Source organism: Molothrus ater, chromosome 26 (assembly GCF_012460135.2).
Source record: "Molothrus ater isolate BHLD 08-10-18 breed brown headed cowbird chromosome 26, BPBGC_Mater_1.1, whole genome shotgun sequence".
Classification (NCBI taxonomy): Eukaryota; Metazoa; Chordata; class Aves; order Passeriformes; family Icteridae; genus Molothrus; species Molothrus ater.
This window is the reverse complement of record NC_050503.2, coordinates 4,930,902-4,954,616: the sequence shown is the minus strand read 5'-3', so window position 1 is coordinate 4,954,616 and position 23,715 is coordinate 4,930,902. Positions and strand designations below refer to the sequence as shown.

Genomic DNA, 23,715 nt, shown 5'->3' with positions numbered 1-23,715 from the left:
GTTTGCAGCACCTGCTGTTGCACCCTGGCCCTTCCAAACTCAGCCAACCACTCGAGTGACTCTTCCAAAGCACAGGAATATTCCAGAGCCCTGTCCTGCCTGCTGGGCTCCAGGGTCACACGGCCAACGCCACCGGCACGCGGGGAACAGCTCCTGCCTGCAGAGCCCACCCCACCTCCTCCCATCCCACGGCACTCCTGCCCTAGAGCCACTGCACATCCACACACTCTGAGCCTCCCTGGCCTCCTGTCCAGCACACAGAAACATTTCAGGTAGAAAATCCACAAAGAAACTCTCAAACACTTACCCTTGACTTTCCTTCAGCGTCCATTAAGAGCTCCACGTATGTTACCTCACCAACTACAAATCAGATTCCAGACGACACAGATACCAAGGGAGAAAAGCCAAGAAAACAATGGGAATTTAGAACAATCAACAACCGTGTATGGAGCCTCTGCCTTATAAGAAAGCCCAGAAACACTCCATGTTCTCTAGACCACAAAACTGGACAATTACAGGTATGCAGTAAAGGCTTCAAGCACTTCAATATGTTCTTGGTTTTCCTCCACCTCAAAAGACAAATTTCCACAGTTCCCTGGATCTTTAGTGCCCACTCGTTACCTGAGGCAATCCAAACCCATGGGAAAGGCTGCAGGAACAAGTTTCCTTCACTTCCCACAGGATGCAGTCCTGGCTCCATAATCCAGAATTTCAAGTGACTTGTTTTTGTCAGGATTTCAAAACAAAAAAAGGAGTCACACTGAACCAACAGATCAAGAGATCACTGCCTGCCTGCCGTTTATTTTAACAGGTTTTTCTTAAGCCACAATAAATTCTATTTTAGCATTAAAATCTGCCGTATTTGCTCTCAAGACAAAACTGTCAACAGCAAAAGGCAGTTCATGGAAAACTCCACCTTTCCTCACAGGATTGGGATTGCCTCTCTAGGACCAAATAGCCCTGGCAGGGACCTCCAGAATGCAACTACCCAAATGGCTGCTGCCTTTGAAGGGACTGGCATACAGAAGAATGGAATAAACACTTTTCAAAAAATATTTTTTCATTTCTGGTTTTAGAAGTCCTAGGGTTTAAATTTAAACCAGGAGGAAGGACTCCAAGCTGCATCATCAGGACAGTGGAATGTTTTATTTGTGGGAAACCACGAGCCAGTTGAGTATGAACAGTTGAACTGGAGCAAGGAGCTGGGGTTTCACAGGACTCTGCCAGGCACAGAGGGAGGTGCTCAGCCTGACCTCCCCAAGGCCAGCAATTTACAGGACACTGTGAAAAACTGACAGCCTGGAAGGGCTCTCTTGAAGCTGGGAAAAAAAAAAAAAAAAAAAGAGGAATGCTTAATGAAACCACTGATCTGTAATGTCCATTTCTTATTTTAAACAATAATTTAGCAGCAAGAGCATTCCAGCCAGAGAACAGCATGAAGAGCTCTGATCCACTCCTGCTTTTGGGAAGGCAATGTCTGAGGCTGGAAAAGGCTGGCAAGTCCCTCTGAAAGGGACTCCAGAGGAGTGTCCATTACCCCCACAGCTCCAGCAGCTGGATCCACATCGGGATCAAGCCTAAGAAGGAATTCCAGCTGTAATCCCTCTGAGCTCCCACCAGAGGGATGTTCCCAAGGGAGTCCTGGGGGCTCAGCACTGCACGAGGCTCTGTCGCCGTCCAGCTCAACAGCAGCAGCCAGAGTCCAACCTCACCTGGGGCAGGAGTCACCAGCTCTGCCCAGCTGAGCTCCACTCCAAACCCTCTCTGAGCCACAGCTTCCAGGGCTGGCGCTCCCCAGAGCAAGGGCTCTCCTCTCCCACCTACAGCTCCTCACAAACAGCTCCCAAAGGAGTTTGCCAAGCTTGAGGGTATCCAATACCGTTGAACATCTGCTCCTGTGACCAATCCCTGACTCTGAAGCACAAGATCTCCAGGAATCCCTTGGAAAGTTGAGTCTGTGCCAATTTTGCTCAGAGCTTCCTGTTGGAGCCTTACAGATACACAAAAATCCAAATATCCAGCCTGAAGTAGCTGCTTTGCTCTGAAGGACACCTGAACTTCCTGAAGAGCCCAATTTCAGAAGAGCAGGAGGGGGGAATGACACCCCCACTGCAACAGCTCTGAGCCAAGACAGAGCCCACAACCACTGCCACAAAAATGCTTTGATTTCACCTTAAAATGTGCGAGAGGAGCCAACCCAACCCCTCTGCCAGGAGAACGTTGCCTGCAGCTGGCAAAGGAAACCTTTTTTAAGAAGCTAGGCTGGGTCACATTTTAATTGGAGTTTTGGGGTGTTTTTCTAAATGCCAAAGCACAGGATGCCATGGAAAGGTAGCAGGAGCAGATATCCATGTGCTAGACCAGGATAAATGCCCAGTGACCCTGGCAGGGTTCCCTTGTGCCAGAGCACAGCTGGATTCTGACAGGGAACATCCCAGAGCCACAAGTGGAGAAACTTCACCCAAGCACAAGAACTGTTACTTCAGGAGCTTCTCAAGGGAGGGAACTTCCCAAAGACACTGGCTCCAAGGCACTGCAGGTTCAATTAAGGAACATGTTCCCCATGGTGTCTTTAAGACTTAATGTAGAGGAAACTGATTTATGGATTTATTTGAACCTCACACCTAAAGTTTGGAAATGCAGCATTTCCCAAACCAAGAGACTGGAGCAGAATTTACTGCAATAAGCAGAAATCCAAACTGAATGAAGCTTCAGTGCTATTTATCACAGCCACTATTTTTAATCCTCTTTAAAACTTTGCATCACTTTGATCAGTAAAGAAAATGCCAGTGTTCAAGGTGGGCTGCTCCAGCAGAACTCCAATACTCTGCAGGGCCTGTCCAGGAAGCTCAGGTCAGGATTCTCAGGGTGACCTGAGGCCCTGAAGACACATCTGGGAACTCCCCAGAACAAGCTCAGACAGAAATAACAACTTTAGCTTGGGCAATTTGATTTTAACAGTTTGTGGCAAACCAAAGAGCTCTGAGAGGTGAGAAAGGTGCAGAGGGGAGCGGGAGCAAGCACAGAACTGGGACAGGGGAAATGCTTTGTAGCAGTTATTCCTCGGCCTCCAGGGCCAAAAGTAAATACTAAATATGGAAGGAAAACCCCAAACTGGCTGGATGTCTCCTCATCTTCTGAAGAACCAGTGATCCAAGAGGATCAGAAAGCTTCACATTTGCAGTGTGAGGCAAAGCAGAGCTGGCCACAGCTCCTCCCTCATTTACAGGTAAAAGCTTGGGACACACAACCCCTGAAAAGTTACAGGGGAGAGGAGCAAGTTTTACATATGCAAAGCTTTGGCTGAAAAAGGGAGAAGGAAAACCTTCCCAAAGCAGAGACAGCAGTCAGCAGTTCTGTCACAGATGGGGAAGGGAAACTTCCCTTTTGTGAGAGAATACCCAGACAAAGTGATTTAGGCTCTTGAAGAGCTCGGGCAGCAGAGGGAGTGAAAAGCTCCCTGCAGCCAGGAAGGGCTGAGATTCCTTGGAAAGATGGTGAAAGCCCAAGGGAAACAGAGCAACTCATCAGAGACTTCAGCAAATGGAAGGGGGAACAGGCCAAGGGCAGAGCAGCACAATCCTTCCCCATCCCTCCCTCCCTGGCCCCCCAGAACTCCACACTGGGACCAAACCCTGGGGACTCTGCACTAAGGTAACACCTCGTGTCTGCCAGCAAAAGCAGGGAGTTCCAAACAAGAACATCTCTTCATTGCATTACCAAGGTTCCCACTGCATACCTGTAATTGAGTTTCTGCGACCAATCCACTGCGATGCCCGAGCCACGGCGTGGGGAGAGACACAGAGGTGGCACCTGGAGCAGCCTGGCCACTCCCAGGCTGCAGGAACAGCCCCGAGCTGAGCTCCTGCTGCTACAGCAGCCCTGCAGAGCCCTCACACACCCAGGGTTTCCCCTTGGGCACAGAATTCCACCTGCTCCCAGAGCCTGGGACATTTGGCCTGGCGTTCTTAACGCTTCCGAAGCAAGAATTCCAAGGGGTCGGAGTTCCTGGGGCTTGGAACTGCTCTGCCTCAGGCCAAGGACTGAGCACAGCTCAGAGCAGCAGTTTGGGAGAAGTCCAGAACATCTCCACAGCAAATCCAAACTGTTGGATTCACCAGCAGTGCCAAACCCCGGGAATGATCCCAGTTTTAGCAGGACAAGCCCTGCAGCCAGAAGGAAAAGGCTCCAATGTTCCCTCAGGAGCATCTGCTGGAATGAGCAGCTGAACAGCCCGGCAGGAAACAATCCCAGCCTGGCCTCTGCCATCCACGGGAACTGGAGAGAAACCAGCAGACACTGGGAACAGGATCCAGCACAGCACAGAGAGTTGGACACCTCCACACCCGGAACACCAACGGCTCTGGGGCAGCCACGGGGCACTGAGGGCTCCATCCAGAACCAGGCTCTGCTCAAGCAGCCCTTGAGGCTGACACTGCTGCCATGGCACAAAACCACTGCTGCCTCTCCAACAGCCCCTCATTAGGGGAGCTCCCAGTCCCCACGGCTGCTCCACAGACTCTGTTCCCTTCTGCCACCGAAGACAAACAATTGAAACCCTCTGGAACTTTGTTTTCCCCTTCTTTAGGCCACACCTCAAACACCTGAGCTGTCAGTCCTTGCCCAGCTCCAGCACAATGACCACTGCCCATGACCCTGGATCCAGAAGTGCCCCACAGGAAATGTTGTGCTGTTACTCTGAACTCGGTTTAGACATTTTAAGGCTGGAGAAGCCAAGGATTTTCTTGCCACTCCACTGCACTTCCAAGGTGACTTGAAAACTAGAAAGCTGGGCACCAGCCTGAAGAAATGACACTACTTTAGACTTGTCACTACCTGAGTACTCAGCTCAATCTCTTCATCTTCCTCAAGAGATGAAGGCGTTAGGTCAGCCAAGGCAGCTCCCATCCACATGGGAATTAAAGGGAATTGTGGAAGGGGGAGCACCACAAACCTGATTTCCAAAGCCCTGATTCCGCTGCAGCACATGCCAAAGCACCAACCTGAGTTTGCAGGTCACCCTTCAACACATTGAACTGCAACCAATGGCAGAATGGCTCTTGAAGCCAGCCCAAACCCCTGCGAGTCTGGGGACACCACTGGATATCCACACACCAGAGCAGCACGTAACCACCTGAATGCCCAAAAAACATTAAAATGCTTCAGAAAGTTCTGCTGCACTTCAAAGCTAAAATCTGCTGAAATCCTGGGGTTGGGTCCCTAAGGAAAACACTGCTAATCCTGGGATGAGGCTCTATCAGCTGCATGCCACAGGAAGCATCCCCTGGAAGGCTGCCAGGGAAGAGGTTGTGCAACACCCAGGAGGCTTCGGGAAGAGCTTTCCCAAAGTGGTGTGGCCACGAGCACCCAGAGGTGAGTGCTGAGCTGCAGAGAGAGCCAGGCAGGGCTGGAGCACAGCACAGCCTCTCCACCTGAGCTGCACTTTACCTTTCTCTTTGACCAGGTCCTTCAGGGACTGCCACTTGACGTCGAAGGGGATGTTGGTGATGAAGGCTCGGTACCTCTTGGCGGGGTTGGCGTAGGGCTCGAAGCGATTCCCTCCCCTCTTCATCCCCTTCTCCTTCTTCTTCTCATTGGGGGTCGGGCGCTCGCCTTCGCTGCAAGGAGAGACCCCTGTGAGCTGCTGGGGATGGAACAGGGGCAGCAACCCCAGAGGGAACAAAACCAGAGACCCCTGGGAGCTGCTGGGGATGGAACAAAACCAGAGACCCCTGGGAGCTGCTGGGGATGGAACAGGAGGAGCAACACAGAGGGAACAAAACCAGAGACCCCTGGGAGCTGCTGGGGATGGAGCAGGGGCAGCAACCCCAGACAGAACAAAACCAGAGACCCGTGGGAGCTGCTGGGGATGGAAGAGGGGCAGCAACCCCAGACAGAACAAAACCAGAGACCCCTGGGAGCTGCTGGGGATGGAGCAGGGGCAGCAACCCCGAGAGAACAAAACCAAAGACCCCTGGGAGCTGCTGGGGATGGAACAGGAGGAGCAACCCCAGAGAGAAACCAGAGACCCCTGGGAGCTGCTGGGGATGGAACAGGAGGAGCAACCCCAGAGAGAAACCAGAGACCCCTGGGAGCTGCTGGGGATGGAACAAAACCAGAGACCCCTGGGAGCTGCTGGGGATGGAGCAGGGGCAGCAACCCCAGAGGGAACAAAACCAGAGCTGCAGCACTGAACCCCTGAGCAGTCTGGGTGATAAAGAACACAGAGGGAACAAAACCAGAGGAGTTTGGATGCGAAAGGACACAGAGGGAACAAGACCAGAGCTGCAGCACTGGACCCTGAGCAGTCTGGGTGGGAAGGGACCTTAGCACAGCCCATCTTGAAAGGAAAAAAAATCAAACCAAGGGAACAAGAAGTTTCAGCCTCAGCCTTACATAATTCCCTTCACTAATCCAATTAATCTCCTTGCTCACTCAGTGCTGCTGGAGAAGATGTAGCAACATATCCTGAGAGGAATTCAGAACACATCAGATAAAACAGCTGAAGTTTCTACAATCTCTCTGCTCTGCGCTTTTCCCAACCTAGCACCTGTGCAGCCCTGCAAATTCCAGGTCAGAAATCCCAGGAAACCCCTTCAGGACCATTTCAATCCCCGAACACACACAACAGCCTGCAGGGAAAAAGGAAATTAAGAATGTCGAGGCCTCTGAAGGTTTCTTTTGATAATATTTCTATTCTCCCTGCTTCTATCACCCAGCAGCCAAAGCTTCTCCAAACACAAGGATGGAAATTTTCCAGTCTTTCTCTCACTGAACTTTTTTAAAGCTTCTTAATTAATGAAATAATTAAAACTCCAAAATTAAGACTTGAAATAGGACAATTCTTTTTCCACCTTCCTTTCTGTTTGGTTGATGAAATCACACAAAATGTAGCTGTGTTAAAAGCTGCACTCAGATTTTAGTTGTTACTTCTTAAACTGGATTTCCCCAAGGCCAGGGGAGTGTTGGTGTTATCCCTGTGGAAATGAGAGCTCTGCCACTTGGAGCTGGACATTCCAAACAGAACTGCACCTGCAGACACAAACAAATTCCCTGGACGCATCCCAAATGTAAGAGGGTGAGGAAAACCAAAAATCACAGCAGAGAGATATCTTTATTTATACTCCCAGGAATTAACTGGCTGCTCATGCAGACAAACTGCAGGTTCCCCGTTCCCAGGAGTGGTGGGAACAGAATCCAGGGTGGGAACACCCTTCCCTGTCCCTGTCTCTGCCCCTGCCTGGCTCAAGCTGCACAGTCAATGAAATCGTGTCTGTCAGTATTTTATTGCCCAAAGCACAGTCTGACTGTTCTCCAATGGAAAAAAAAAAAATAAATATGGATCTTTTTCCCCTAAAGGGACACTTGGAAAGCTGTTCCTGCTCCCGGGAAACACAAATCCAAGCTCGAGTCTGCAGCAGGAATCACAGCACACCAGGTTCAACCTGATTCTTATCACCCTGCCATGAAACCGAGCACAAAAACGCCCCGAGGGAGAGAAGTCCTTTCTATTCAGTGCATTTGGTACCAAAACCGGCTTTGCCAACTGTGGAATTTCCATCGAGCATCAACACGAGGAAGTGAGAAGCAGCAGAGGCTTTTTATGCCCTTCATCCCCAGGTTTACAGAGCCGGAACTGCAGCGCTGCTGATTCTGGTTTGAATTTCTCTAACGTTTTACCGAGGGATTGTGCAACACCTCCCCAGCACCACCTTAAACTCTCACCCTCGAGGTGTCTGCGCTCCTAAATCCCTTCACACGTAAATTACCTCCAAAAAGAAGCACAAAAGCGAGCAGCAGGATGAGGGGGGTGCTGAGAGCAACAGAGCTCTTCCAACTTACTGAGAGTACAGAAAGTAATGAACTTAAACATCCCCACGCTGGCACAGCCTGCTCCGCCCAGGGAGGCCCAAACTCCTCCAGAACTCAGCAGCAGCTTTTCCTGAGGGGATGGGGTGACCCCAGGGGACGAGGGAGATCTCAGGGGATGAGGGTGACCCCAGGGGATGAGGGGGGACCCCAGGGGATGAGGGGGGACCCCAGGGGATGAGGGGGGACCCCAGGGCTCGCTGCCCGCCGGGACCGGGCCCAGAGCGCAGTGGGAGCCCCGAAGGCGCCGTCGGGACGGCCCCGCCCGGGATCCCAAGGCGTGCCCGGAGGGGGCAGCGGCCGCAGAGGCAGGAGCGGCCCCGCACCGCTATCGACCTCTCCGGGACCCCTCGTGAGCCCCGGTCCGTCCCGCTGCCCGCAGGCCGGGCCCAGGAGCGGGGAGGCCGCATGCGGCCCCTCGGCCCCACCGGCAGCGCGGCCCCTCACGGCCCTCCTACCTCTTAGGGGGCGGCCCCCCCGCGCCGGCCGCCCCGTTGGGCGCTGGCGGAGCCGCCGCTGCCGCCGCGGCCGCCGCCGGGGGCGGCTCCATTTTCCCGGGGGCGTTTTGCGAGGCCGCGGCCGCCGCCATTTCCCAGCGCGTCCTTTGTGTGGGGAGCGCGGGGCACGACGGGACGGCGGCGCAGGCCGGGCCGCCAGGGGGCGCCGCTCCCCGCATGCGCGCGAGGGGGAACGGGCGGTGCGCGAGGTGGCGGGAAACGGCGCGTGAGGCGCTGCGCATGCGGAATGAGGCGGCGCCGCCGGCGGTAATGGCGGATCTGCGCGGGAGCAGGGTGGCGACGCCGTGCAGGAGGCGCGGGCAGCACCGGCGAATTAGGATCTGAGAGTGCGCTGGGCTGCAGCCATGCGGTGCGGGCGGGGCTGGCGGCAGCGGCACCTGGGACTGCCCGCGCTGGGAGGCGCGCTGTACGGAATGGCGGCAATGGCAACGCCGCATGCGCAGTGAGGAGGTGCCGTACAGCATGGCTGCCACGGCTGTGCATGCTCAGTGGAGTGAGCGAAAAAACAGCTGAAAACTCAACGGGACTCAGAGTCCTGGGTTTTTAGAAAGATAGTGACATTTTAAACACAAACCAGACTGTTTGGGGACTGTTAGCTACATGATGAGTATGCGTCAGGGGGGACCGGGGCCCACATTCCATATTGCTGTGAGGAAGCCGAGTTTCCTCAGCCCTAGATCGCAGCCCCGGGATTCCCCTGCCCCAGATCGCAGCTCTGAGGTTCTCCAGCCCCAGCCGGAGGACAGCCGCCCGCCGGGACCCAAAAATCTGCGGAACCGCTTGTGAGGCCGCGGCTTTCCGGCGGACTCTTGGCTGGGTTGCACAACAGCCGTGGGCGGATCCTTTGACAGACAGATGGATCAGCCAATAAAAGGCGAGGATCGGGGAGGCCGCGGCTCGCTAGACCAATGAGCAGCGGAGTGGGCTGGGCCACTCCCGGAAGCGGTGAGGGGCGAGGGGGCAACACCGGCAGCACCGGGGATCGGGAGAAACCGCAGCGATGTCGGAACGGAAAGTGCTGAACGTGAGTTGGAGAGGAATCCCCGCCGAGAGGGCCGGGGGAAGCGTCCTGGGCCGGGCTGCGCCAAGGGAGGGTTCCCCGAGGGCGCTGGAGGGGAGGTCCCGGTTGGTTCGGGAGTCGCTCGGGATCCCGGGATCATTCCTTTTTCATCCCTGGAAAAGGCCCGGGATCGAGTCCCAGCTGTGCCCGGTGCCCGCCCTGTCCCCAGCCCCGAGCACCGCGTGCCCGTCCATGCCGTCCTTGGGCACCTCCAGGGATGGAGACTCCAGACCCCCTTGGGCAGCTCATTCAGAGTTTATCAACCCTTCCCATGAAGGAATTCCCGGTATCCGGTTTAAATCCCCGCTGGGGCCGCTTCCACTCATCCTGTCGCTGTTCCCTGGCAGCAGAGCCCGAGCCCCACCTGGCTGCAGCCTCCTGGCTGAGCTGTGAGGAGTGAGAAGAAGTGCTCCAGCATTCCCAAATCTGCTCTGTGTCCATAGAAACATTCCCGGAATTCCCAAATATAGAAACATTCCAAGAATACCCAAATCTGCTCTCTGTCCATAGAAACATTGCCAGAACTCCCAGATCTGCTCTCTCTCCACAGAAATATTACCCCCCGGACTTCGATCCGGCCAAGATCCCAAAGCTGAAGCTGCCCAAGGACCGGCAGTATGTGGTGAGGCTCATGGCCCCCTTCAACATGAGGTGAGAGCAGCCCTGGAGCCGTGGGGTCACTCCTGGAGATCTGGGATCACTCCTGGGATGGGTTGGGATGGCCTCAAAGCCCACCCAGTGCCACTCCACCATCCTCCAAGCCCCATCCAGCATGGGCTGGAACAGCTGGAGGAAGGAGGAATCTCCTCCTTAGGAGGTCCAGATGTTGTTGACTCCAGGCTCCAGATGTGGCCTCTGGTGACCCTGGGCAGGGAAGGGGGTGAAGGAGGGCAGGAGGTGCCACATCCAGGCTTTGTTAAACACACCCAGGGATGGTGACTCCACCACCTCCCCAGGCAGAACATCCCAGAACTTTATCACTCTTCCTGTAAAACACATTTTCCTAAAATCCAACCTGTATTTCCCTTGGTGCAGCTTGAGGCTGTGTGCTCTAGTTCTGTGTGGAGAAAGAGCCCAGCCCCAGCTGAGCACAGGCACCTTTCAGGAGCTGTTCAGAGCGATGAGGGCACCCCTGAGTCTCCTTTTCTCCAGGCTGAGCCCTCCCCTCCCAGCTCCTTCCCAGGGCCTGTGTTCCCAGCCCCTCACCAGCTCTGTTGCCTTGTCTGACACTTCCCTGCCCCTGGCCAGGTGCAAGACGTGTGGGGAGTACATCTACAAGGGCAAGAAGTTCAACGCCCGCAAGGAGACGGTGCAGAACGAGTCCTACCTGGGGCTGCCCATCTTCCGCTTCTACATCAAGTGCACTCGCTGCCTGGCTGAGATCACCTTCAAGGTGAGCCCCCCCTGAGCCCCAGCCTCTCCCTGCCTGGGCTGGATGTCCTGGTTTGGAAAGACAGGAGGCTGCTAAGGAAGGCAGGAGCCTCCCCTGAAATGGAGAATGTGAACCCTCCCCACCCCTCCCAATTGCTGTAAATTTTAAATTAAGGGGCTCTCAGGCAAAAATATGAGAGCAGGAAATAACAGTTCTTTAATGGGGAAGGAAAAAAAAATAAAAGGATAAAATAAACAATGCAGTACACTGGAACAACACTGCCAGAGTCAGAACCCAGCCTGACACGCTGTGGGTCAGGGTGTTGGCAGCAGTGCCATTGGAATTGTGGCTCAGCCCTCCTGCAGTGTCAGGGGTGGTTCTGCTGGAGCAAGGGGGATCCTGTAGAGAAGGATGAATTCTGCCTCTGAAGATCCAGGGGAAGAAGAGGCAGCTGCTGTTCCTTTGGGGAATCCCATGGAGAAGCCGTGCTGGTGTCTCAGAACCTCTGGATTATATCTGGGTAGCAATGCTTGGCTCCTCCCTCTGGGCTCACATCTCCCCATGGGATGCTGTAGTTCTTATCAGCCATGCAGTGACATTCAATAGCTGTTATCAGCAGGTGTCCCTTCCCCAGGGAGGAGTGATTGTGGTCACTCAGAGAGATAAGGCAAACTGCCCACCTCACAAAAGATAATCTGCCATACAGATGGGAATGGAAAACATCTTGCCTTGCAATTTTCAACACTAGATCACCTTCACGGTCAGCCTGGCCTCAGCTCCAGCCTAGGCTGCATCCCAGGGTGTCACTGTCACATTTTCTGAAAAATCCCTTTGCCAGGATTTCTCTCCTGGGAAGCTGAGAAGCCTCAGAAAAAAAAAAAAAAAAAAAAAAAAGGAAACAATAATTATCTGATTGCTTCTCCTATGTTTTGCTGCTTTGGAATGTGGTTTGGAGATTTTTTTTTTTTATCCAACAGGTGGTTGGTAGATTGGTTTTCATGTGAGTTGTTTTGACTCATTGGCCAGTCACAGCCACCTGTGTCAGGACTATGGAAGAGAGAGTCACGAGTTTTCATTGTCATTCTTGTTAAGCCTTCTGTCTATATCCTTTCTCTATTCTTTAGTTAGTGTTCTTTAATATAATATAGATCATAAAATAATAAATTAGCCTTCTAAGAACAGGGAGTCAGATTCCCTCATCTCTCCCCTTGTCGGGGTTGCTGTAAATTCAACACCAGGGAGCAGCTGGAGCTGTGCCAGGGTGGTGGGATGGAGATCAGGGGAAGGTTTTCCCCTCAGGATGGTGGGATGGAGATCAGGGGAAGGTTTCCCCTCAGGATGGTGGGATGGAGATCAGGGGAAGGTTTTCCCCTCAGGATGGTGGGATGGAGATCAGGGGAAGGTTTTCCCCTCAGGATGGTGGGATGGAGATCAGGGGAAGGTTTTTTCCCCCAGGGTGGTGGGATGGCGATCAGGGGAAGGTTTTCCCCTCAGGATGGTGGGATGGAGATCAGGGGAAGGTTTTTTCCCCCCCCAGGATGGTGGGATGGGGATCAGGGGAAGGTTTTCCCCTCTCAGGGCAGTGGGATGGAGATCAGGGGAAGGTTTTTTCCCCCAGGGTGGTGGGATGGAGATCAGGGGAAGGTTTTCCCCCAGGGTGGTGGGATGGCGATCAGGGGAAGGTTTTTCCCCCTCAGGGCAGTGGGATGGAGATCAGGGGAAGGTTTTTCCCCCAGGGTGGTGGGTGCTGAATTCCCCCAGGAAATGGGGGCTGCCAGGAGCCTTTGGACAATGGGGTTGGCGGGGTTGCCTCATTCAGAGGCAGGAGCTGCTGTCCCTTCCAGCTCAGGGTGTTCCATGGTTCCCTGACTCTCCTGCCCAGCAAAGGCTGATGGAGTGGGGTTTTTTTTTTTTGGTTCACTAATTTAAGATTTTCTGGTTAATGTATTAAAGAGTGTGGTGGGTTTGGGAAACAACAAAAAACACAACAGCTGAGTCTCAGGGGGGGTTTTTGGCTGGATCAGCCCTTCCCCAGTTCATGGAGCTGGGGGATGTGTGGCTGTGGGCTGCCTGGAGCAGGATCCCCACCCTCAGTGGTTTTCCTGCTGTTCCCCCTCAGACAGACCCCGAGAACACAGATTACACCATGGAGCACGGGGCCACCAGGAACTTCCAGGCAGAGAAACTCCTGGAGGAGGAGGAGAAGAGGATGCAGAAGGAGAGGGAAGAGGAGGAGCTCAACAATCCCATGAAGGTACAAGGACTGCAGGAGAACCTCTGCCACTCTGCCTGACAACTTTCCTGTCCTACCCAAAAATGAGGATGAGGAGGATCCTCTTGTGCTTCATCCAGCACAAGGTGTTGGAGGTTCCTATCAGGCTCTGCTGCCTCAAGTATCCCAACTTATCCCACCCAGGTCCTGGAGAACCGAACCAAGGACTCCAAGCTGGAGATGGAGGTCCTGGAGAACCTGCAGGAGCTGAAGGAGCTCAACCAGCGCCAGGCCAACGTGGACTTTGAGGCCATGCTGAAGCAGTACAAGGAGCTGGAGGAGGAGCAGAGGCGCAAGGAGCAGGAGGAGGACGAGCAGGAGATGAAGTGAGGGGGCTGAGGGGGCTGGCAGTGCCATGGGCCAGGCTGGGCTGGGAGAGGGGGGCTGAGCGACCAGGATTTGGGGGCTGGGAGGAGATCCCAGCCTGTCCTGGCAAAGTGTTCAGGTAGAAGGAGTGGGAGGTCCTTCCCACCCAGCCAGGCTGGGATTCTGTGGGATCTGGGCTGCTGGAGGGGCTCCAATCCCCTGGGAAGTGCCCTCCCATGGGCACAGCCCCTGCTCTGGGCTGGAGCTCCAGATCCCAGGGCTGCCACCCCTCAGGCTTGAACCTGATCCCATAGAACGCCCTGGGCAGGGGGATCCCGAGGCTCCTCTGCCGTTCCCAGCTCCCCTGGAGCGAGCAGGGCCTGGCAGTGGGGTGGACCCAGCTCCAGCACTGCTCTGTGCCAGCAGGGCCATGCTGGAACAGGCCCAGAACCGGCGGCTCCTGGTGGATTCCGACTCTGACGAGGAAGCGGCCAAACCCCGCCCCAACCCCACGGCCCAGACAAAACCCACGGACATCCTGCAGGAGGTGAGAGGGGCACAGCCTGCCCTGCCCTTCCCCAGCCCCACTGCTCTGTCCTGGAGCTCTGTGTGCCCATTGTGTCCCTCTCCGGGTGACACCGGGCTCGTGTCACGCCTGAGCGGCTCCCAAAGGCCGAGTCCCTGTGCACTGGGCTGAGAGGAGCCGGGGATCTTTGGGGATTCCAGGCTGGGCTGGTGACAAAGGCAGGCATGGACCTGTCCCCATCCTGTCCCCACCCTCCCTTCCTCGGGAAGAGCAGCTCTGCTGGGCCCTGCTGCTGCTTCAGGCAGGATTTCAGTGTTCGGGGCTGGGCTTTGGATTCAGGCAGAACAAAAGAGCTGCCAGCCCCGGCCTGGAGGGAGGGATTATCCCAACAAACAGCCCTGCCCTCCCCCTGCTGTCATCCCTGCCCCAGGGCCCGCTGGGCTGGATCAAAGCTGCCGTGCCTGGGGTTAATCCCAGCCGTGGTCCCTGGCCTGGCACTAATCCCTGTGCCCAGGGCACTCAGACTCACTGGGTCCATGGCTGGACCACCTGCTGGCACCCAGGGCTGCTCAGTGGCCTTGAAATGAGCTGATAAAACAGAAAGAAAACAACTTTTACCCTGCAGGGAGGGATAGGACACGAGGGAATGGTCTGGAACTGAGGCAGGGGAGGGTTGGATTGGGTTTAAGGAGACTTTGAAGCACTTTGCCCAGAGAAGCTGTGGCTGGAAGTGTCCAAGGTCAGGTTGGACAGGGCTTGGAGCCACCTGGGATAGCGAAAGGTGGGATTGGATGGACTTTAAGGTCCTTTAAGATTCTTTTCTCTGCCTCCTCAGCATTCCCAGGGCCATCCCAAGGCTGGGTTTAGCTCTCTGGCAGTGGGACATGGATCTCCAGGGGCAGCTTTGCAGATCCACATCCCCGTTTGTCCGGCCTGTGCCATCCCTGCAGGGCAGAATTCCCCCTCAGGCCCCTCTCCTCGTGTCTCTGCTGCTTTTATCCCCAATCCCCTCCAAGCTGGAGCCCCCTGACCCTGGCTGTGCCCACAGGACCCCCAGCCCCAGAGCAAGAAGCCCAGGATGGAGAGCTGGGAGCGCAGCGTGGGCAAGCTCAGCACCAAGGCCCAGCTGGCCGGGCTGGTGGCCCGCAGGAAGGAGAAGGAGAAGGAGAAGGAGAAGGCAGATCCTGCCCTGGAAAATGGGATGGAAACCAGAGGCACCACAGCCAGCACTGGTACCTGCCCTGGCTGGGCCCTGGGGGGCTCTGACACCTCCTGGGTGGGGTTGGCTCCGTGCTCAGAGCCTGGGCTGGGGTCTCTGGTGGGGGGGTGTGAGAGCAGGGCGTTGTCCCCATTTCCAGGAGCTTCCTGTGAGAACAGGGGGTTGTCCCCATTTCCAGGAGCTTCCTGTGAGAACAGGGGGTTGTCCCCATTTCCAGGAGCTTCCTGGTGAAGCTGAGGCTCCCTCCTGGCTCTTGGCTCTCAGCCACGGCCTTGGGGACAGATTGCCAGGGCCAGGAGCTTCAAAACACCAGATACAGCCCTGGGGACGTCACAACAGCGAGATAGGGGTGGAACAGCAGGAGAACTGCTTTGGTTTGGGGCCTGGTGATAAATCCAGCCTCACTGCTGGAGCTGGGAAGCTTTAAGGACCACAAAACAAGCTGGAAGGTTTTCCAGCACCTCAGTGAGCTGCCCAGCAAGCCAGGGGAGCTGTGGGTTTGGGAAAGGACATTTGGGGGATGGATTTGTTCTGGCCTGGTTGATCCTGAGCCTTTGGCTTAGTGAGTCCCCCTGCCCTCGGGGCATCCCTGGGAAGGGACAGCTCTTGGAGGTGTCCCTGTGCTCCCCCAGCCTCCTGCTCCTGCCTGCTGTCCCCTGGGGTGGTGGGAGCCCAGAGCTGGCTCCTCTCTCCCCTTTCCAGGGTCTGGAGTCTCCCAGGGGGCTGTGGAGGGAGAAAGGGGGGTCCCAGACCTCCCAGGTGCTTCCCACAGGGTGGAGGAGGGAGCTCAGCCAAGGGCTGCAGGAACTTTTAATCCACCTGAATTTATCCTCCCTGAGCTCAGGGTCCATCCAGGGATGAGGCTCCTCTGGGGATCTCCCCAGGCCGCTGTTCCCACACCGGGAACTGCCCTGGGGAGGCTGGACCTGACCGGATCCTCTCCCTCCCTCCCCTTCCAGGCTCCCTTCCAGCAGCAGCAGCAGCAGCAGCCACGTCCTCGCTGGGTTTGTTGGGAGCCTACTCGGACAGCGAGGACAGCGCCAGCGACTGAGGAGCCGGCGGGGCGGGGACAGCAGGGACGGGGCAGGGTCGGGGCTGTCCCCGCTCCCGGCTGCTCCCGGAGCCCCTCCCGGGGCTGGAAGCGCCGCCAGGGCCCGGGGGGGTCCCGGCCACCGCTGTTGTCGCCTCCGGCCATGCAGCAGCAGTGCAGGGAAGGTGTTCACCCTGCAGCAGCGCCTGGTGGGTCCCAGCCCTGCTCCCAGGATGTGTTTGGAAGTGCCAGGGCTGGACAGGACTGTTGTGTGCCCATTCTGGGGGTGCCACTGCCCTCACTCCCCCCAGTGACCGTGCCCAGGTCGGGTTTGGGGTGTCCTGACTCCCCTCCAGCAGCGAGGGGACCTTGGGGCTGTCCTTCCACAGGGGTGCAGGGGCAGGTGGGCGCTCAGCCCCCCTCCTTCACTTCCCAGGGTGTGTCAGATGCCACCTTTGCACACACCCGGGGCTCCTGCGGCCCCTCAGTGCGGGGACAGGGCTGCCCTGCCACCAGCAGCCCCCCCAGCTGTCCCCAGGGCTCGGGGACAAAGCCCTCCCCACCGTTCAGCAGCCACCACTCCGGAATAAATGGGATCAGGCAGAGCCAGGTCCGAGCTGCATCCCAGAGCTTCATCTTCATCAGAGACTGATTTGTAACGTGGGCACTGTGGGACCCTGCCCCAGGGACCCCCACCCACCCCCGTGACGGGGACCCCCAGTGCCCACCCACCCCAAGTGGGGCTCTCCTCACCCCTGGCCACCAACTTGCCTCTCATCAAGGCACCCACCTCTAATTGCTGAGCAGCCTCTGGGTAATTAACGCCCTCACAGAGGGGTTGGGGGGCCCGAGGGGGGCTCTGGGGCGTCAGGGAGAGCTGGACAGAAACCCAGCCCCCCCCATCCCAATTAGCATTCTGTGCACATGCCTTAATTAACCTCTTCAAATATTAATGCTGGCCACTGGGCTCAGCCCGGGGCTGGGGGGGCACCAGGGGGGGTCTCAGGCCGTGTCCTCCCAGATGTGTCCCCCACTGCCCAGCTGTCACCACCACCCCCAGCACCAGCTGGGACCCCAAAAGGGACCCCAAGGAGAGGGGAGGGACCTTTGTTCTGGCTGCAGACAATGCCAGGAGGGGACTCAGGGCAGGGCTGGGGGGGTCCCAACCTCCTGCCCCCCCGTGTGGTGCCTGAGCCCCCCCCAAACCCCGCGGCAGGGGGGAGCAGAGCCCCCCGTGCCCCCCAGGATGAGCTCCCCGGGCGGGGTGATGGAGATGGGGGGGGTCGTTGTTCCCCCTAAAGCCTTGCACGCCCCCAGCCCCATTGCGGGGGGGGGGGATCCCATCGCCGGGGTCTGGGGGTCCCGGTGACCCCCCCCCCCCCATGTCCCGCTGTGACCGGGGAGGAACCGCCCGGTGTCACTCGGGGGTCCCGGTGCCCCCCGCCACTCGGGGGTCCCTCCGTGTCGCCCTCGCTGTCCCTGCCGCTGTCCCCTCGGTGGTCTCACCCCCCCCGTGCCGGTGCCCCCGGCGAGGCGGGCGCGGGGGGGTTTCGGGGGCTCCGGTCCGCGCCGCGCGCGGCGGCGACACAAAGCGGCTCCGGCGGCGGCTCCGGCGGCGGCGGCGGCGGCGGGGGGGTCCCGGCGGGTCCCGGTGCCGCTGGGTCCCGGCCGTCCCGGCGCTGCCGGTGCCGCTCCCCGCCATGGCCAAGTGGCTCCGGGAGTACCTGGGCCGGGGGGCCCGGCGCTCCCCCCCGCGCCCGCCCCAGCCCGACTACAGCGGTCCCGGGGGCCCCCCCGCCGCCGCCCCCGCCGCCGCCGCGCTCCGCGGCCCCGCCGCCTCCCCGCGCCACCGCCTCGTGCGGGTGGGGGGCGGCCCCCGCCGCCTGCAGCAGGTACGGGCGGGGGGCACCGGGGGGGCACCGGGGGCACCGGGCGGGAGCCGCAGCCGAGCGCCAGGAGCGGGGAGGGCGGCGGGGCAGAGGGTGGGGGGCCGGGGAAGGGGAACGGGGGGCACCGGGGGGAGCGGGGGGAGTCGGGCAGGTGTGAGCGGACAGCGGCGAACGGCGGGGGCTGGGGACCGGAGGGGATGGGGGAGATGGGGAACGGGGATGGGGACGGAGAGCGGCCGGGAATAGGGACCGGGAGAGCGGGAACCGGGGAGAGCCAGGGGGTCGGGGGGGCAGCCAGGGGGGAGCTGGGGTCACTGGAGAGGGAACTGGGGGGCGGCTGGGGATGGTGGAGGCACTGGGAGAGGGGGAAGGGGAGAGGGGGAGAGGGGCTGGGGGACAAAGGGACCGGGTGGGCGGGAGTGGGGCCGGGGCCGGGGACACGCGTGTCGGGGTGTGGGAGCCCCAAGGGTCCCGTGAAGGCACCCGGGGACCGGGGGGGCACGGGGGGGGGGGGGCAGTGGGGGTCCCGTCCCACCCGGAGCCCCCCCCAGGGCCCAGGTGAGAGCGAGTACTCGGAGCCCTTCGAGGGTGAGCAGGACCCGGCGCCCGAGGGCGGCTGCGACGAGGAGGCCACAGGTGGGTGGTGACACCCCGGGCACCCCCAGCACCCCCGCGGGGGTCCCGGGCGCTTCCCACCGCCCCGTTCCCCATGCCCAGGGTGCCCGCGGCAGGGCGAGGGCCGGCGGGTGCGGCCGCGCCGGGGTCCCCAGCTGTACGACACCCCCTCCGAGGAGTGGGACACGGCCGGGGACAGCCCGGGGGCACCCCCGGCCCGCGAGAGCCGCCTCCCCCGCGACGACGAGCGCCCGGCCGACGAGTACGACCAGCCCTGGGAGTGGAAGAAGGATCACATCTCACGGGCGTTCGCAGGTGACAGAGCCCCCGGCTGCCACCTCGGGCTGGGTGCCGCTCCTGGCTCCCTCCTCCTTGTGGGGACACCCCCAGGGTCCCCCAACCCTACATCCCTCAGCTTCCATGGGTATCAGTCCTGGACCTCAGCATCCCCCAGCATCCTGGGGTCCCCCCCCCATGTACCTGTGCCACCCCAATACCCCGTGCCCCCCAGAGCACTCCCCCAGCAATGGGACACCACGGCAGGGCAGAGCCACCTCTGGGCCGTTCCTTCGTGGCACTGCGAGGAGCTGGGTGACGCCCCTTTGTCCCCGCAGTGCAGTTTGAGAGCCCCGAGCGCTCCCCCAGCCTGTCCCGGCCGCTGCCGCGCTCCCCCCGCGCCCCCGGCGGCCCCCGGCCCGCCTGCCCCCCCAGCCCCCGGCACGTGGACACCTCGCTGCCCCTGGAGAAGCAGGCGTGAGTCTGGGGGCGTCCCGTGGGGTGGCACCTGCGGTGTCCCGGTCACACAGCGTGGCACGGGGGCAAACCCTGTGTCCCTTGGGGTGTCCCTTGGTGTGGTTGGGCCCTTTGGCATGGATGGGTCCCCAGGGGGTGTGGAGGGCCCAGTGTCCTGGGTGAATCCCCATGGGGTTGGGTGCCCCACAGGATGTTTGGGTGCCCCATGTCATAGTTGGGTGCCCCATGGCATGTTGGGTGCCGTGTTTGGGTGGCCCATAGCATGGTTGGGTGTCCCATAGGATGCTTGGGTGGCCCATTGGATAGTTGGGTGGCCCATGGGATAGTTGGGTGGCCCATGGTGTGGTTGGGTGCCCCATGGTGTGGTTGGGTGGCCCATGGTGTGGTTGGGTAGCCCATGGCGTGGTTGGGTGCCCCATGGTGTGGTTGGGTGCCCCATGGTGTGGTTGGGTAGCCCATGGCATGGCTGGGTGGCCCATGGCATGGTTGGGTAGCCCATGGTGTGTTTGGGTGCCCCATGGTGTGGTTGGGTAGCCCATGGCATGGCTGGGTGGCCCATAGCATGGTTGGGTAGCCCATGGTGTGTTTGGGTGCCCCATGGTGTGGTTGGGTAGCCCATGGCATGGCTGGGTGGCCCATAGCATGGTTGGGTAGCCCATGGTGTGTTTGGGTGCCCCATGGTGTGGTTGGGTAGCCCATGGCATGGTTGGGTGCCCCATGGCATGGTTGGGTAGCCCATGGTGTGGTTGGGTGCCCCATGGTGTGGTTGGGTAGCCCATGGCGTGGTTGGGTAGCCCATGGTGTGGTTGGGTGGCCCATAGGATGCTTGGGTGCCCCATGGCCCAGGGGGTTCCCCGTGGCCCGGGGGGTGCCCCATGGTGTGGTTGGGTCCCCCATGGCCCGGGGGGTGCCCATGGCCCCTCTGTGCCCAGCTGGTACCACGGCCCCATCGGGCGGGCGGGCGCAGAGACGCTGCTGGCGCTGTGCCGCGAGGGCAGCTTCCTGGTGCGGGACTGCGAGACCAGCCCCGAGGACTACTCGCTGTCCCTCAGGTGAGCAGGGACACGGGCACAGCCTGCCAGGGGCCGTGCCAGGCTGGCAGTGGGGCTTGGAGCCGTGTTTGGCTGTGCCAGCCCCCCGGGGATATGCTGGCGTGTCCCCATGCGTGGCACAGGCTGGAGGTGACCCGGGATCCCTCGCCTGGAGTAGTGCCACCCCTGCTCTGGGTGTGGTCCCCATCCCTGTCCTCATCCCCACTGCTGTCCCCATCTGTGCCCCAATCTCCATGCCAGTCCTCACCCTTATTCCCATTCCTATTCCTACCCCATCACCACCCCTATCCTTGTCCCCCCTCCCTGTCCCAGCCTCCACCCCGCACCTCATCCCTGTCCAGATCCCCACCTTATCCCAATCCCCATCCTACACCATCCCATTATCCCATCCCACTATCCCATCCCATTATCCCATCCCATCCCATTATCCCATTATCCCGTTCCTGTTCCCGTTCCTGTTCCAGTTATCCCATTATCCCATTCCCATTCTTGTTCCCATTCCAGTTCTCCCATTCTCCTGTTCCCGTGCCTCATTTCCCATTATCCCATTCCCATTCTCCCGTTCCCGTGCCTCATTTCCCGTTATCCCGTTCCCATTCTCCCGTTCTCCCGTTCCCGTGCCTCATTTCCCGTTATCCCGCAGGAGCAGCCAGGGTTTCGTGCACGTGAAGCTGACGCGGACCCGGGAGCAGCACTTCACGCTGGGCCGGGCCGGGGCCGCCTTCCCGTCGGTGCCGGCGGCCGTGGGGCACTACACGGCGCGGGCGCTGCCGGTGCGCGGTGCCCGCCACCTGTCCCTGCTCTACCCCGTGGCCGTGCAGCCCCTGTGAGCCCGGGACCCCCCCCGCCCGCGCCCCCCGCCCCATTAAACCGCCGTGTCACACCGGGCCGGGGACGCTGTGGTGCCTCCGAGCGGGATTTGGCGGACGGGGATTTGGGGAGGAGTTTTTGGGGCAGAGATGGGGATGTGGGCGGGGGGGATCAGGGACAGGGAGGAGAAAGGGATGGGGACAAGGACAGGGACAGGAATGGGCGCCGCTGGTGCGCCTGGGCACCCAACTCTGTGGGATCCCTGGGGAAGGCAGGACAAGGTGGTGGCACTGCCACCCCGGGGCGGGGTCCTTGCTTCCCACCCCCCCAGCACATCCCTCAGGCGCCGGGTGACACTAAGCAGGAGCCCAGGGGACAGCAGAGCGGCTTCCCCTGAACGAGGGGTCCCTGTCACCCCTGCGGCACAGGGGACACCGCGCAGTGGCCGGCGAGGCACCGGATGGCACCGGATGGCACCGGATGGCCCGGGGGCGGGGGGACACAGAGGACGCCGAGCCGGCTGACAGGATGCTGCCAAACGCCTTTTTTTGGGGGGTTTCCTGAGGAAGGCAGAGCCGGGGGAGGCTGTGAGGCACCCTCAGGGCCGGGGGGGCAGGGGGGGGCCCCGTGCCCGCCGCGGCTCCCGCTGGTACGGGCTGAGCTTCGGCTCGGGGGGCGGCGACTTTGGGGGGCCCCGCGCCGAGGAGGACCCCACGTTCAGGTAGACGGGCGAGCCGGGGTGCACAGCGCCTGTTGGGGGTCACTGCTGTCAGCCAGGACCCTCAGGGGACACGCGGGTGTCCGGAGTGGGGCATGGCGGTGGGGGGGGGGACGAGCAGGGGGGTTTGGGGTCAGGGAAACGTGGGGCAGGTGGGCACGGGGGGTTTGGGTGTTGGGGAGGGGAATTCGGGGACAGGGGTACCTGGGCTCCTGTGACAGCAGCGCTGGCCGAGCAGGGCCATCCCCAGGAGAAGGGCGGTGCCCCCCAGGCCCGCCAGGAGCGCCCAGAGCAGCGCTGCAAGCACAGCCCAGGGTCACCCCCGGCCCGGGGACACGGACACGGTGGGACCGGGCTGGAGGGCACAGCAGGGACAGGGGGACACAGTTACCTGGCTGATGTCCTCCGAGAGCTGCTGCGGTGAGGGGAAAGCAGTCAGAGATGTCCCAGTCCCTGTCCCTGTCCCCGTCCCTGTCCCAGTCCCAGTCCCTGTTTTGTCCCCATCCCTGTCCCTCCTCACTGTGGCCACCCAAAACCCCCCCGGAATCTCCCCCAAGGGACCTCACCCACCCTGCTGGTGACCCCCCCAAGCCCCTCGGCAATGCCACCCCCGCGGTCCCCCCTGCCCCCCGCGGTACCGGGCGGTCCCGGGCGGTCCCGGGTGGTACCGGGGGTGGTACCGGGGGTGACGCGGAGCTCGGTGCCGTTGCCGGTGGCGGTGTCGAGCCGCGGGATCTCCAGGGTCACCCGGCACAGGTAGCGCCCGCTGTTGTTGCTCTGCACCTGCGGGAGGCTGAGGGTGGCCCGGGGGGGGTGCCAGGCCAGCCATGCCCCCCCCGGGGCACAGCAGGGACAGGGGGACGGGGCCATGGGGGTGCCAAGGTGCAGGCGGGTGGCACAGAGCACCCCGAGCCCCCCGTCCCGCAGCCACTCCATCCGCAGCTGGACCCCGCCCTCGGCCACCTCCACCTGGCACTGCAGGGCCACCGTGTCACCCGCGGTCACCTGCAGCTCGTCCGGCTCCTGGGTCACCCACAGGGCGCCCGCTGTGGGGACAGCCCCGGGGTCACGGGGGATGGATGGCACCCCGGGGTCACGGGGGGACGGGTGGCACCCCTGGGGTCACAGATGGCACCCCGGGGTCACGGGGGATAGATGGCACCCCCAAACCCCACCCGCCGGGGATAGGAGACGGTGACGCTCCAGGCTCGCTGCCCACACATCCCCTGTCACCTCTGACCACACACCCCATCCTGTCCCCCACCACTGTCACCTTCCTGTCCCCACTGACGCTGTGTGCCCCCCACCCTGTCCCCCCCATCCAGCCCCACCGTCTCCATCCTGTCCGTCCCTGCCACAGCCATGTCACCCACTCTGTCCCCATGTCTGTCCCTCCCTCTGTGTCCCCAGCCCCTCTCTGGTCTCCCCCCCAGGACAGATGTCCCCCCTCACCCCGGCTGTCACACATGGGCCAGCCTGAGCCCCGTGCCCCCGCAGTGTCCCCTGGGTGGCCTGTCCCCAACCCCACAGCACCGCCACAGGGCCCCTGGCACTGTCCCCACTGTCCCCACTGTCCCCCAGCCAGCCTTGTCCCCCACTCACCTCCAAGGAGGGGGATGAGGACCCCGAGCTGCCACATCCCCCCTCCAGGGCCGGCCCAGCCACCCCCTCCGAGGGGCTGCATCCCCGAGGGGTCCCAGCCCCAC

General features: G+C 60.3%; 4 protein-coding genes across 4 annotated transcripts; 2 read left to right on the top strand and 2 right to left on the bottom strand.

The window, feature by feature from the left end:
* Positions 1 to 280: 280 nt before the first annotated feature.
* On the bottom strand, positions 281 to 8,562 carry LOC129046941 (heterogeneous nuclear ribonucleoprotein M-like). The gene is made up of 3 exons (XM_054517374.1): positions 8,328 to 8,562; positions 5,449 to 5,618; positions 281 to 360 (listed from the first exon to the last, which is right to left on the bottom strand). Exons 1-3 carry the CDS (start codon positions 8,543 to 8,545, stop codon positions 296 to 298), a joined length of 453 nt encoding a protein of 150 aa, XP_054373349.1. The 5' UTR covers positions 8,546 to 8,562; the 3' UTR covers positions 281 to 295.
* Positions 8,563 to 9,311: 749 nt separating this feature from the next.
* YJU2 (YJU2 splicing factor homolog) lies at positions 9,312 to 16,794 on the top strand. Its single transcript, XM_036399462.1, has 8 exons — positions 9,312 to 9,411; positions 9,998 to 10,098; positions 10,696 to 10,840; positions 12,939 to 13,073; positions 13,236 to 13,417; positions 13,824 to 13,944; positions 14,972 to 15,155; positions 16,102 to 16,794. Exons 1-8 carry the CDS (start codon positions 9,388 to 9,390, stop codon positions 16,191 to 16,193), a joined length of 984 nt encoding a protein of 327 aa, XP_036255355.1. The 5' UTR covers positions 9,312 to 9,387; the 3' UTR covers positions 16,194 to 16,794.
* A 1,051-nt stretch (positions 16,795 to 17,845) lies between these two features.
* On the top strand, positions 17,846 to 21,369 carry SHD (Src homology 2 domain containing transforming protein D). The gene is made up of 6 exons (XM_054517372.1): positions 17,846 to 18,064; positions 18,613 to 18,697; positions 18,779 to 18,991; positions 19,291 to 19,429; positions 20,362 to 20,481; positions 21,125 to 21,369. Exons 1-6 carry the CDS (start codon positions 17,873 to 17,875, stop codon positions 21,309 to 21,311), a joined length of 936 nt encoding a protein of 311 aa, XP_054373347.1. The 5' UTR covers positions 17,846 to 17,872; the 3' UTR covers positions 21,312 to 21,369.
* Positions 21,370 to 21,889: 520 nt separating this feature from the next.
* TMIGD2 (transmembrane and immunoglobulin domain containing 2) lies at positions 21,890 to 23,648 on the bottom strand. Its single transcript, XM_036399169.1, has 5 exons — positions 23,612 to 23,648; positions 22,690 to 23,055; positions 22,401 to 22,424; positions 22,214 to 22,306; positions 21,890 to 22,041 (listed from the first exon to the last, which is right to left on the bottom strand). Exons 1-5 carry the CDS (start codon positions 23,646 to 23,648, stop codon positions 21,890 to 21,892), a joined length of 672 nt encoding a protein of 223 aa, XP_036255062.1.
* Positions 23,649 to 23,715: the final 67 nt, after the last annotated feature.